Source organism: Lupinus angustifolius, chromosome LG14 (genome assembly GCF_001865875.1).
Source record: "Lupinus angustifolius cultivar Tanjil chromosome LG14, LupAngTanjil_v1.0, whole genome shotgun sequence".
Classification (NCBI taxonomy): Eukaryota; Viridiplantae; Streptophyta; class Magnoliopsida; order Fabales; family Fabaceae; genus Lupinus; species Lupinus angustifolius.
The window spans coordinates 1,451,716-1,465,134 of record NC_032022.1 but is presented as its reverse complement, the minus strand read 5'-3'; the positions used below and the strand labels follow the sequence as shown (position 1 = coordinate 1,465,134).

At 30.0% G+C, this 13,419-nt stretch overlaps 3 protein-coding genes across 3 annotated transcripts; 2 read left to right on the top strand and 1 right to left on the bottom strand.

Moving 5' to 3' along the window:
• On the top strand, nt 1,558-2,233 carry LOC109326093 (auxin-binding protein ABP19a-like). Its single transcript, XM_019558753.1, has one exon. The coding sequence runs from the start codon at nt 1,596-1,598 to the stop codon at nt 2,226-2,228; it is 633 nt and encodes a 210-aa protein (XP_019414298.1). The 5' UTR covers nt 1,558-1,595; the 3' UTR covers nt 2,229-2,233.
• Nucleotides 5,285-8,839, top strand: LOC109326094 (MOB kinase activator-like 1A). The gene is made up of 7 exons (XM_019558754.1): nt 5,285-5,400; nt 6,453-6,498; nt 6,594-6,702; nt 6,943-7,036; nt 7,665-7,798; nt 7,908-8,071; nt 8,502-8,839. The coding sequence occupies exons 1-7, from the start codon at nt 5,375-5,377 to the stop codon at nt 8,571-8,573; spliced, it is 645 nt and encodes a 214-aa protein (XP_019414299.1). The 5' UTR covers nt 5,285-5,374; the 3' UTR covers nt 8,574-8,839.
• LOC109326095 (guanine nucleotide-binding protein subunit gamma 3-like) lies at nt 10,124-13,384 on the bottom strand. The gene is made up of 5 exons (XM_019558755.1): nt 13,173-13,384; nt 11,241-11,293; nt 11,088-11,132; nt 10,968-11,012; nt 10,124-10,403 (listed from the first exon to the last, which is right to left on the bottom strand). The coding sequence occupies exons 1-5, from the start codon at nt 13,290-13,292 to the stop codon at nt 10,184-10,186; spliced, it is 483 nt and encodes a 160-aa protein (XP_019414300.1). The 5' UTR covers nt 13,293-13,384; the 3' UTR covers nt 10,124-10,183.

Here is a 13,419-nt window from a genome sequence, read left to right as displayed (position 1 = left end):
CAACAAGATAAGTATAGTTGACAAGAAGAAATGTATTAATAAGATAAGTATAGTTGACAATCACACAGAGGACTCTTTTAAGATAAAGATTTTGGTAGAGACAGAATGACGTAGAGATAAATAATAAAGTTCTGACAATACATTAATACTTTAATTCTAATCAAATTTAATTTTAAAATACATGAATTTTTTAAAATATGAAATCCTTCTTCCTCTTTCCCAACCTTTGTTAGAACTTAGAAGGTATGAGAAGTGTTTTATTGCTCAAACTAAGGAACACTCAGGTTGCTGCCACTATTGTTCACCCTTTTTAGAGTGAGAATCCTCTTCAGTATTTGATATGAAATAACATTTTTATTCTTAAAATTATTACAAATAAAATACAATTCTCTCGGCAGTACTAGAGATGATCTTCATTCTTTTTGGCCAATGAAAAACACTTATCCTTTTCTGCAGTATGAGCACCCAACATGCATTGTGTGAAGCAATAGGAAGGGACAAATATAGTATCATGTCAAAAGACCCTACAAGTTTAGGAGACCCTTTTTACAGTTTTATCTTAGGACAGGTAAATAAAAACTAGGTACCCTTAAAGATAGGGAATTCGATATGACCACAAATATTGCAGAGGGGTCCTTCTAGTATTGCCAAAATGTCTTCTTATGTGTGTCATTTCATGTTCATCATGCCATGTGATTGTGGACCATGTTTAAAAAGTCTTACAGTAATAATGAAATAAATAAACAAAGAAGAATGTTAGAGATGATTTGTTAACATTGTTCGATTAATTGTGCATATGTCATTAGGAACAATTCAACGACTACTAATATATTATTAAAGAATAAAAATTACAAGTTCTAATATATTCATGATGCGCCTAGTTGGTACAAGTTGTAACAAAGAATTTGAATCCAATATATAGTCCTAGGGTTTCACGTACATTCTAACATCTTAAGCAATGTGTGACTTTATATGATAATATATTTCAAACATCCCAACAATTTACAAATTGATTGAAATAGATGAATATCAAGTTCTTTAAATAATTTATGCAATAAATTTTACCTTAATGAATATCAGACTCCACCTTCCTCGATGTTTATATAAGTTATAGATATATTCATGCACAAAAATGTTTTACACAGAAATGACACTAATCTTCAAATATGTGGCTACAAAACTTTTATCCATTAATGAAAAAAGAAATTTTCAGCCAAAGGTAATTCCATCAAACATGCTTGAAAATTAAGCACCAGAGGGGACTTGAACAAATAATATATATGCATAAGAAACAGCATCCATTTCTTCAAATTCTGTGTATAATGGAATATTCTACTGTGTAAAATACAATTTTCAAGCTTCTCTAAATTCAAATAAAAAGTGGACTCTTGTCATTATCCAAGAAAATTTTGATCCACATTCACATGAGCCATTCCTTGCTCAAAATTTTGTCCTTTCCCTTAACCAAAATCTACCCATTTTTTAACCATATTGTAGCAACAAAATGGTAATGGTTAAAGAAAATATTCTCCCTCTAACTTGTATATAAAATGCACCAAAACCCTTACCAAATACACACACCTCTCTACAACAAAATGAAGATAATTCTTATCAACTTCTTCATCTTATCTCTTCTCTCCTTCACACATGCTTCAGTAGTAGATTTCTGTGTAGCAGATTACACAGTTCCAAATGGTCCTGCAGGATACTCATGCAAGAAGCCTAAAACTGTTACAGTAGATGATTTTGTTTACCATGGCCTCAGTGTTTCTGGTAACACCTCAAATATTATCAATGCTGCAGTTTCTCCTGCATTTGATGCACAATTCCCTGGTGTTAATGGCCTTGGAATTTCCATTGCACGTTTAGATTTATCAGTTGGTGGAGTTATACCACTTCATACACATCCTGGTGCATCAGAAATACTTGTTGTAGTGCAAGGAACAATCTCTGCTGGATTTGTTGCATCTGATAACACTGTCTACCTTAAAACTCTCAAAAGTGGAGACATTATGGTATTCCCTCAAGGCTTGTTGCACTTTCAAGTCAATGGTGGTGGTTCTAAGGCTTTGGCTTTTGTGAGTTTCAGTAGTGCAAATCCTGGTCTTCAAATATTGGATTTTGCTTTGTTCAAAAGTGATTTTCCTACTCCATTGATAACAGCAACTACTTTTCTTGATGCTGCTGTGGTGAAGAAGCTTAAGGGTGTTCTTGGAGGCTCAGGTTAATTAAACAAAAGGGAACTTTTTCCATGAAAAAAATGAGAGTTATCAACAGTGGTTTCTTATTTGTTATATTTATATATTCACACGTGGTTTTCATTGTTTACTTTTAGCATGCATGTAAGCTAGGGTTTTAATTTCTTCCTTTTCTTATTCACTTGGCATTGTACCATTGTTCTGAATTTGTTGTACTATTTCTGTTGTCATGTTTTAGCTATCGGGAATTCGAACCTAATGTTTTTCGGGTGGTCTACTGAGATAATGTTCTAATACGATATTAGAATGGTTAGACCTAACTCAACCTTAAAACGTAACTTATAGAATAAAGTTTGTCTAAGCTTTATAAATAATGTATGGACCATATTCTCATCCGATTTGAGACTTTATCTTAACCTCTATAAAGCCTGCCATGTCCTACAATTTCAATTTTTGCATTTTGTTAGGTTTCAAAAGTTCAAAATATCCTTATAAATAAAGTTTTTCATTATATAAAATGAAAAATCTCTTATACCAAACAATTAATAAATAAAGGTTTGCACTAACACATAGTGCTTTTCACTCATACTTCATAAATCATAAGGATGAGAATTTATATAAGGCAACATATAGTGTTGTTTTGTGTATCCAACAAATATAATCAATATCTACCATACTTTTCATAACTTAATCATTTAATTTAAGCATACCTTTTCCATTGATGAATCTAGGATAAGATCACATCTTTTGTGTTATAATGTATATTACTTCATATATCATTTGGTATGATTGATCAGAAAAATATTTAATTATTAAACTTTTAATTTAAATATATTTTTTCAATCAATCACACTAAAGATACATGAAATGGCACTTTATAGGACACATGATGTGCTCCAATCTAGTACCACTTAAATGGTAAATGTTAATCCATTAATTTGATCTATGAATTTTTATAAGGCTCTTATATATACTAGACCCAATTGAAATTTTCTTGCATCAGGCAGTAACATATTTGTTAAGGAGGCATATGATATGTATGAAGTATTTAATAATTAGCAATAATTTAGTCTATATTATATCTTGTTCGGAATAATATTATCTTCAACTCAATTAACACGTTGGTGTGACACGTTTAGATATAGTAAAAGTAAAGTCTTGACTTTGAATCATTGGAAAAAGAGGCGGATCAATAATACCCTACTTAAAATTGAATGAATTAGAGAAACTATTTTAATAGAAAAATGTTTTTATCAAAAATTCATAAATTAAATTGTTAACTTTTGAGATGCTTGAAAAATACTTTTTTGTATGAAATATTACATTACCTAATATTGGAATGAATAAGAAAAATGACTACTATGTATTAAACTCAAATTCTTTGTTATAACTTAATGCAATTAGAAGTATCAACTAGAAATATCGATTAAAAGTACCACATGGATGCATGGATGTGATATATCTTACTAATATATTGATAGTTACTTAATACTCCATGAGTGCAATTGGTCGAACAATTAACAATTTTTTATCTTCCATAAGTGTCATTCATATTGCACTAACATTAAGATATTACATTATAAGGTGGATAGAAACAACCATCCAAAAATGCTTACCATTAAAAAAATAAAGTAGGAATTAAATATATATAAATTTTATATTTTTAACCAATAATAACATTTCTTAATCTATTAGATAAGTTCAACAACATATTATATATATATATATAAAAGAAAATTAAGAATAAAGTGTAATATTTATTTACTATTAGTGTTGAGATTTATATATAGTTACTTCATCATTCAACATTCATTTAGATTACTTTAAATAGTCAATATAATTAAATATAAATAATATATGATAATATAATAATAATATATAAAACTCTTAAACTATACATTTTTCTTTCTTTAAGAATATATGCCTAAAAAATAAGATATTATACCAAAAAAGGAAAACAATTAAGGATGATAAGAAAGAAAATTGGTTGGAGGAAATAGAAATGGAAGAATAAATTCATAAATTATATATTCTCATAAATATGTTAATATTCTCTGAAATAGGTTAATATTCTCATAAATATGTTAATAAATTCATAAACTTTTTTAATATAGGTGAAGATATTGTTGATAATACAAAAAAAACTATTTTAATATTCTCATAAATATGTTTTTATCATAAATTCATAAATTAAATTTTTAATTGTTGGAATGCTTTTGAAATATTCATCACATAAACTAATATTAGAATGAATAAGAGAAACAAATGCTATATATTATTAAACTCAAGCTATCTCTTATAAAATGTAGTAATTAGAAGTACAAGCTAGAAGTTTAAAATCTATATATTGTAAGTGTAAAATTTTTTACACTATCGACACATCATCTACCGTTGATTTGTATTACATTTGTATGAGAGTCAATAATATTTAACATATAAATGATAGATAATTGACTGACAGTGTAAAAACACTACACTGTCAGTGTATATATATTAAATCCAATCATGAATTAGAAGTATCATACCTGCCCATAAATGTGATATATCTTACTAATATATTAGAATAAAAATATATTGTTCCACACTAAATCAAATCTCACATTAATAATAATAAAGTAAAAATAGAAAAATTAATTAATATTTAATTTTTTTAATTGACATAATATATTTTAATTGATACATAACATAATTTGAAACAACGTTTAATATATTAATAGTTGTTCAATAATACTGAGAGATGAAAAAATAAATATATATAAAGGTACTTTCCAACTAAACCTTAATCTATTAGATGAGTCAACAATAGCATATATCCAACAACATAATATATATATATATATATATATATATATAAAAGAAAATTAATAAAATATAGCTAAAAAAGGAAAAACAATGAAGAATGATAAGAAAGAAAATTGATTGGAGAAATAGAAATGGAAGAATAAAGAAGATGAGAGAGACAGGTAAGCATGATGAAGCAAGTTGCCAAATGAACTCTATCAATGTTACATATGACAGACTGTCAAATACTATGTCTAAGATTCTCTCTCTCTATATATACACATATATACATATATATACACATATATATATATATATAAATTTTGGGCATTCATTCATTTTTGGCTTCTCTGATTTTTTTATACAAGACCCTTTGGAGTTTAGATTAAGGCACCATGAGTCTCTTTGGTCTTGTAAGCAGGTATACCTTCAAATTTCAAAACTTTTATTTATATTCTGTTTCTCTCTCTTTGATTTATATAATTTTGTTTACCCTTTTGAAAATGAGATGGGATTTTGATTTTTTATTTATAAAAATGTGATTCTCCAAAAGTAATTTCAGCTAAATTGTTTTTGTGAGAGGTTGAAAAAATCAGCTTGTCCTGGAAGCTGAAATTGATAAATTGTGTTAGTAAAAGTTTAACCAAACATGCATACAAAAGGGTCCTAAAGTTTTTTTCTTTTGTTTGATCTTAGAGAGTTTTGTTAACTCCTTTGTACCTATGAGGATTTCTGATCATGAGTGCCTGTGTTGATAACATGGCTGTGAAATCTGTATGCTTCAGTTTGATGATTACTTTGTGTTAAAGTAATGTGAATTTGTCTCTTTTTGAAGCTGCTAATGAGAACTAGTTAGGAGATTGTGGTAGCAATTCTAGTAGAAATCTGAATGATGTTAATGTTTTTAAATTGGGTGTATGTTATTATTCGGTTCAGCTGTGTCGAGGATGTAATTTCGAGGATCTGAAAGATACTGTTGTGTGGGACTGTGGGTAGTTTTATGATATGTCACATATGCTTGTGTGATTCTTGCTTCTTAGTTGGTCACACTCTTATACTGGACTTGGTTTTACAAGGATTGATTTGTTGAGTTTTCGCTGCTTCTCTATTGTATGGGAAGCTCGGAAACGTCAAACGATGCTGTGAAACTTTATATATACTATTGACACTTTCAGTACATTTTGGTCATGACTACTCGAAAAATTCGTGATATTCGACATGGAAACTACACTTGTTAACATTCATAAGCATGTAAGTCTGCCTTCAACAGTGATCATTTCAACTACTGTTAATAAAACTTGAAGCAATGCAGATATCATTTGATACATTTTTCTTAAGCAAATGAATAGTTTGATTTGATTATTCTCGAAGTTATTGGTTCTTTGTCCTGTTTCGGGGAACTCATAGAATGGTAGGCTTTGTTTCATTTTTGTTATGACTAACCAAGCATAACTGACTTTTTGATCCGTGTAGAAACCAAAAAACATTTCGTCCGAAAAAGAGCAGTCCTGGAAGTAAGGTTGGTCTTTTTACTCGTGGTTACTGAATTTTTGTGTAATTTTTCATTATTGATCGGTTGAACCTTGATTTATGCATTTTGTTAATAAAATGCAGGGTGCTCAACTTAAAAATCACATAGATGCTACATTGGGTAGTGGAAACTTGAGGGAAGCTGTTAAACTACCTCCTGGTGAAGATATTAATGAATGGCTAGCTGTAAACAGTAAGAATCTTCAATATATCGAGATTTTTCTTCGTAAACTCTTCTTTGTAATTATTTGATGTTGCGTGAAAATTTCCATATTTACAAATAGCTCAGTGTATAGCCGACCCCACCTAGTGAAAAAAGGACTTGGTTGTTGTAACAAATAGCTCAGTGTATAATTTCTTTGCCATTCATAAATGATATTTCACTACGAAATTCAAATAAAAACTTTGCTTGTTGTCATTTTTCGCGGTGCAGCTGTGGACTTCTTTAATCAAGTGAATATTCTGTTCGGTACACTTACGGAATTCTGCACAGCAGGCAACTGTCCAACAATGACTGCAGGACCAAGGTAATTTTGATCCTTCAACCTACTCTTATTTTAGTTTCGTAGTAACTATGTGGTATTAGATTAACTTCTTATGATATTCTTACAATAATAAGTAGTATTAGATGTCGTATTCTTATTGTAGTTGCTAAGTTTAGTTTCTGTTGATAGTTTCAACCGATTCGACGAGGGTTGACGTGAAACAGATATTCCCATACTAGAGTTACAGGTGGTGTCATTATTTGTTGCTCTTCATTGTGCTTAGAGTACACCATGTCTGAAAATTACTAAACCTTAATAGTATCTGGAGGAATGGGCAAAATTCTGCACTTTTTGTGATTGTTGGTGGAACGGGTTATACCCGAAATTTAACTCTTAGTAACACGCGGTGGACGGAGGGCAGTGTGTATAGTTAGAAGCTAAATATATTTTCCAAGCCGATGATTATAACCATAATCAAATTTCAACTGTAAAATTGAGAATTTTTTTCCACGGAGTATCGCGAACGAGAGAGTACGTAGTGCATACCAATCCCCTTCATGTTATACTATCATGTTCCACCTTTTTTTACGCAGTTTTCATTTGTTTTTTAATGTCCAGTTAGGCGTTTGTCCTACGCTGTAACAATTATGTAACGCAATAAACTCTACAGGTACGAGTACAGATGGGCTGATGGTGTTACCATCAAGAAACCAATAGAGGTAGCTGCTCCGAAATATGTTGAGTATTTGATGGATTGGATTGAATCATATCTAGACGACGAAACAATTTTTCCTCAAAAGTTAGGTATGTTATTTAATATATCAGTAAAGCTAGCAGGCTGAATTTTCTGGATTGTTGTTTTCCTATTATATGCATCATTACACTGTTTTGATTGATTGCCGCATCGCTGCAGGGGCGCCCTTTCCAGCTACTTTCCGAGACGTTGTCAAGACAATTTTCAAGAGATTATTCCGTGTATATGCTCACATCTATCACTCACATTTTCAGAAGATAGTGAGTTTGAAGGAAGAAGCTCATCTGAATACTTGCTTCAAACATTTTGTTTTATTTACTTGGGTAAGTGGTTATAAAGATGCCGAGTTCATCGATGGATTTGTTTCTTTCTCTTTTGGTTCTGTTTTCGGTTTCCTGTGGTTTTTGGGGTAAGAGTATCTCTGCCTTTAGCATTGCTCCCTCACTTTTATCTCAATTCAACTGTATAAATTTTTACACCCTTTTTTGCACCCGATTAATGATGCGTAAATTCGTGATTAATCATGAATTTTGAATGGTTAATGAGCTAACCGTTAACCACCAATGTACTCGTTAAGCAACCGTTAATTATCCAATACACGTGAATAACTACAAATTTATATATCATTAGCCAGGTCTCACAAAAAAGTAGTGTGATGATATAGGAGTTGAATAGAGATTTTTCGGCTACTCGACTATCATCATTTTATTTCCTTTTGAATTTACTTTCTGAGATGCTATCTTGTGTTTGCAGGAATTCCGTTTGATCGACAATGCAGAGCTGACCCCTCTGCAGGACCTTGTTGAATCTATTATACAATATTAGCATCGTTCTTCTCTTCCCTTATTTTCGGGAAGGTTAGACATTGGAAACCACTACGCAGGAGCCTCGTGCACTGAACTATTCTCGTTTAGGCATCGGAAGGTTGAGTACACTTCACACATTTATGTGTGCTTATCTTGCCTTGTAGAATACTTTCGAAATGAAAAATCTTTAGCCACCCTTTGTGATTATATGTCCTTTGTTGTTATGATTGATCAATAATCTTGTGAATCAAGCAAAATTATAGATGAACTAAGACTTTTCTAGTAGATGTATGAGTATGGTGTTTTCAGTAATAGTGCTGATAAATCTAAGGAACTTTATAAATATAACTTTATCAGATAAATATTACATTTAATATTTTAATGATATGTGAAATGAAATTATGATTTAAGAATACTGAAGGAATGTTTTGAGTAATGTTTGTTCAGTTTAAGAATAAATGGAAGAATGAGATATAGATGAAAAATTCACCTTATGGAATGAACACCAATCCCAACCCACATATTATACTTTGAGTTGACAAAGGTTGTGAAATATATAGTGATGATATGATTGAATATACACCAAGTTCCATTACCAACGGACGTTGGTTTAAGTGGTACATGTTTGATTCCCCTTAAGCAAGAACTCGGGTTCGAGTCTTATGGATGGAAAAATGCCCGTTGGGAGAGTTAGCCCCACGTACCTGTGGATGTTCACGGCTCGGACAGGATTACCTCCAGTGCGAGGATACCTGTGAGAAACAAAAAAAATACACCAAGTTCCATTCAAATTAGTGGTGGAAAATTAATTAGTTCAACTATCTTTTATTTCAAACTGGGAGCCATTTAAGTAGTTGAACTCTTTATTTCTCTAACTCATGTATTTAACCTTGTTTCAGTCGATGTATCAAGGCTGTGAATGAATATTTCGGTTTATCATTTTTTCCTATTATTAGCTCACTGTGTGGACTCTATCATGTAAGATGTCATTAGATCTTAGAATGACTAAAAGGTTAATGTTTAGAGTTATGAGAGCAATACTTGTTGAGAATAGTTACGTACTCTAAAGAAATTAATTTCTTACTCATGAGATGAAAAAATACCTTAGTAGTACAAAATAAATAAAAAATATTACACCATCAATTCTTACCTCAAACACACAACTCATATTGCATTATTTTCTACCAAATTTTATGAAATTACCATGCCTTATTTTCTACCTAATAGTCTTGTGAGTTTTTTCATAGCTAAGACAAAAAGGGGAGATATGACATTTCCTTAATCTCTAGCTATAGCTGAATAACATTTAAATCCTCCATTAATTGAAATTAATAATTGATGTGACACATTCCACAATCTATACCCTTCAACATTTTACTAAAATCATTTTCTACAAATTCTTGTCCCTTTTTCTTTGCATATAGCATCCAAATGGTGCAAAATTTACTAAAAACATTTCCAAAAATTGTATTATCTATTATAAAATGCAAAAATTCTTTCATGGTATTTTAGGTTTATAGCACAAAAGTATTACAACATTTGTGTTATAAACCTAGAAAGTGTCACATAATTATGTCGTCGTTCGATATACATATAACAATACTCTCTTCGATATTAGTAAAATAAACATCAAAAACTCCGACAACACTTTGAACAACAACTATTTGGACAAATCTTTTGACAACTTAAACAAAAGCAAGAGCATTTGTGAATAAAAGGACACCAAAAATTACAACAACTCCACTTGGATGATGAACACTTCATAGATAGAAAGTCACAATTGCAACTTGGGAAGCATCCATCATAGTAGCAACAGCAAATACAAGACATGTTAAAACATGGTATCCAACTGCACACAGAAATCAATCATGTTATTCAAGATAGTTATCTACCGGAAGTGACTCAAGTGAAAACAATTGTTGTCGTAAGAAATGAGAACAGTTAATATGGATCGTTGGATTTTATTTGAAGGATCAAAATTAAAAGATACATGCACATGACTTTTTAGGTAATTATTTGGCCAATAACTAATTTTTAATCCTAACCATTCATGTATGGTTATAAAACTCAGATTTATTTATCGTTCTAACAGTTTTTATAGGAGAACTATTCTCACTTAAATTACTTCAGTTATTACCCAAGTTAGTAGTTGATGCTATGGTAAAAATTTATGAATAACTTTTTTTCTTGGTGAAATAATTTATAAAACAAACTATCCATTTATGAGGGTAAGAGCGCATATATCTACCCTCCTCATATATACCCCATTAAGTGACAATCTCGTGCATTGGACTACCCTTTTATGTATTTGTTATAGATAAATCATGGACATTCAATTTGAAGTCACATTAATTGAATCAATACTTAGGAAATAGTTAATAATATGGTATATTGAAAAAAAAAAATTTGGTACCATAGCCACTTCCATAAGCTATTTGACATGTTGGTCTTATTGTTCCTGCATAAGAGAGGAATGTATAAGAATTATGATATCTTATAAACTAACTAAGATTATATAAATGACATTTCTTACATAGGTAACAAAGGATCTGAGTTTGTCATCACAAAATTAGTAATCCTGTAAAATTATTGCATTAAATCAACATATATATAATGTGGATCTAGTAAATAATAATTAAAATATTTTATTTAAGTGGCATATGATGGATTTCACAAATAGACATACTCTTGGCAGCATATTGAAGCTTTTTGAAGGCCTTCAGAAGATTTTAATTCTTCCTGCCATATGCAAAAAAAATTGTAAATTTTAATTTGGTTTAACACAAAAAAAGCCAAGTAAAAGGTGTGTTTTGACTAGGTTGAAACTTCTCTGAATAAACTAAAGAAATGAAATATTTTCTCAAACTAATAGATAAGTTATTTATTCCTATCACATGTATATGTCATGATTTTAATTGTTATGAGAAATAATTTATCTGTTAGTATGAGCACATACTTTATTTCATAAACTAAATTGAATCATATTCACCGTCTTTTTTTACTTTTGGGATAAAATTATATATATCTGCTATCTCTAAATCACATCTCAATAAACGAGTGTTTTGTACGCTTTTTTTTTTAATAATTTAATGTAAAAACAGATAATTTTCAAAGAAAAGCATATGTTGTATCTGACACAAACTTGAATTCAAATTGGAAAGTTTGGTACTAGCATGTGAGATGGGATTACATGTCCTCATTTATGTTTTACTTGGTGTACTAGGTTAATTATAAAGTTTGATTCATTTAAAAAGAAAAATTATAAAAACAGAAATTAATATTTTAATAATATTTGTAAAGTTTCATTCGTCTGAGACAGGGAGACATGAAAATTATGAGACATATGATCTTTTTCGACACCTTGATGCTGCCATGTAACATGTTGGTCTTGATTTTCGCATTTTTACTAACATCACTAAGTTTACATAAACTATATATTAATATTCACCACCTCACAATTTAAAAGCAGAGCCACGGGCACCGTTACAAAGATTCTTGAAATGACAATAAGGCTTATTTAAATTATTCTTTCTTGCATTTATTATTGAATACGTAATAACTATATATTGCTGGTGTAAAAATATATACATAATTAATATATTATTATATTTTTTTTTTTGAAAAGTTGATAACGATTAAATATGAATGATGGATAATACAATAATAATGTATAAAACTCATATAATCTTAATGTATATATTTTTTTTTCTTCACTATTTTGTAATCATGTACATTGTCATGAAACTGTAACAATATTCTTGAATCTATAATATATTTAGAAATTATCTTATTACCCTAGATACAGTATTCCAAATCTACCATACTACAAATCACATATTGGTTCATTATAAAAAAACTAATAATTGTAATATTAAAAATGAGAAACCTTATGTAGCAATGAGACTATGGTACCTTTGCCATAAACAACTATTTCATAGTACAAAAAATAAAATAAAAATCTTATAGAATTGAAGAATAGTTTAGATTTATGCCATTGTAAATGAGTTGGAATTTATTAGGAATTGGAGATTCCTAATATTTTTATCCTTTAATGTTGACATCTACCGTAATTTTTACTCTATCGCTAATTACCTTTTGGCAGCTTCACTCAACTATAAATATTCGACGATATACATTTTCATAAATGGGCATTTCCATAACTCAATTCCTAATGTAAGGGAACTTATGATTTATGCAAACTAACCCAAAAGATTAGGTTTATCGATTGAAGAACCTTATTGATTAATATCACATTAAGTTTAATATGTTACTCATACTCTTCACAAAATCCTATCACTCTTGAATCTCAGGCTCCCAACATATATATCTCGCTAATGAATAGCATCTGCATTACTCTATTTGATATTCAAAGTTATCACAACCATTGATTCTTATAATTTCTCAGTTCTCGTCATATCTAGTATACTTTGCTTATAAATTGCATGATGTCGTGAGAAGTTGTCTGAATCAGTTATTCAAATAACATTTTTCGAGAAAATCGTAAGTTATATAACATTCAAAGTTGAGTTTCTCTATTCCACTTTGAATTAACAAGAAAAACGGTATATGAAAGAATCAAAATTTGAGAAGAAAAATGAGTATATAAGGTGAAACACACCTGAAGAAAACTTATCTCTCTTTCAAGCATCTGAAACCTAGCCACTTCACGTCGCTTCCTATACAACTCTTGAAGCTCAAGAGGTTCCTTAGGAGACATCAATGGTTGTAACTGAACCATAGAAGAGACCCTTTTGGAATAATCAGAATAATTGAACTTATGAAATGAAATGAACCAAAGAAAGAGAGAGAGGAAGAAAAGAAAGTGGCTTAAGAAGGAGTAAAAGCAGTAGTAGTGATTATTGTTG

Coding starts and splice junctions, on each gene's coding strand:
- LOC109326093 (XM_019558753.1), top strand. CDS start 1,596: ATGAAGATAATTCTTATCAACTTCTTCATCTTATCTCTTCTCTCCTTC.
- LOC109326094 (XM_019558754.1), top strand. CDS start 5,375: ATGAGTCTCTTTGGTCTTGTAAGCAG. Junction 6,499..6,593: donor AGAGCAGTCCTGGAAGTAAG/GTTGGTCTTTTT, acceptor AATAAAATGCAG/GGTGCTCAACTTAAAAATCA. Junction 7,037..7,664: donor ACAATGACTGCAGGACCAAG/GTAATTTTGATC, acceptor TAAACTCTACAG/GTACGAGTACAGATGGGCTG.
- LOC109326095 (XM_019558755.1), bottom strand. CDS start 13,292: ATGGTTCAGTTACAACCATTGATGTCTCCTAAGGAACCTCTTGAGCTT. Junction 11,013..11,087: donor TCAGATCCTTTGTTACCTAT/GTAAGAAATGTC, acceptor TCTCTTATGCAG/GAACAATAAGACCAACATGT. Junction 10,404..10,967: donor AGCTTATGGAAGTGGCTATG/GTACCAAATTTT, acceptor TTCTGTGTGCAG/TTGGATACCATGTTTTAACA.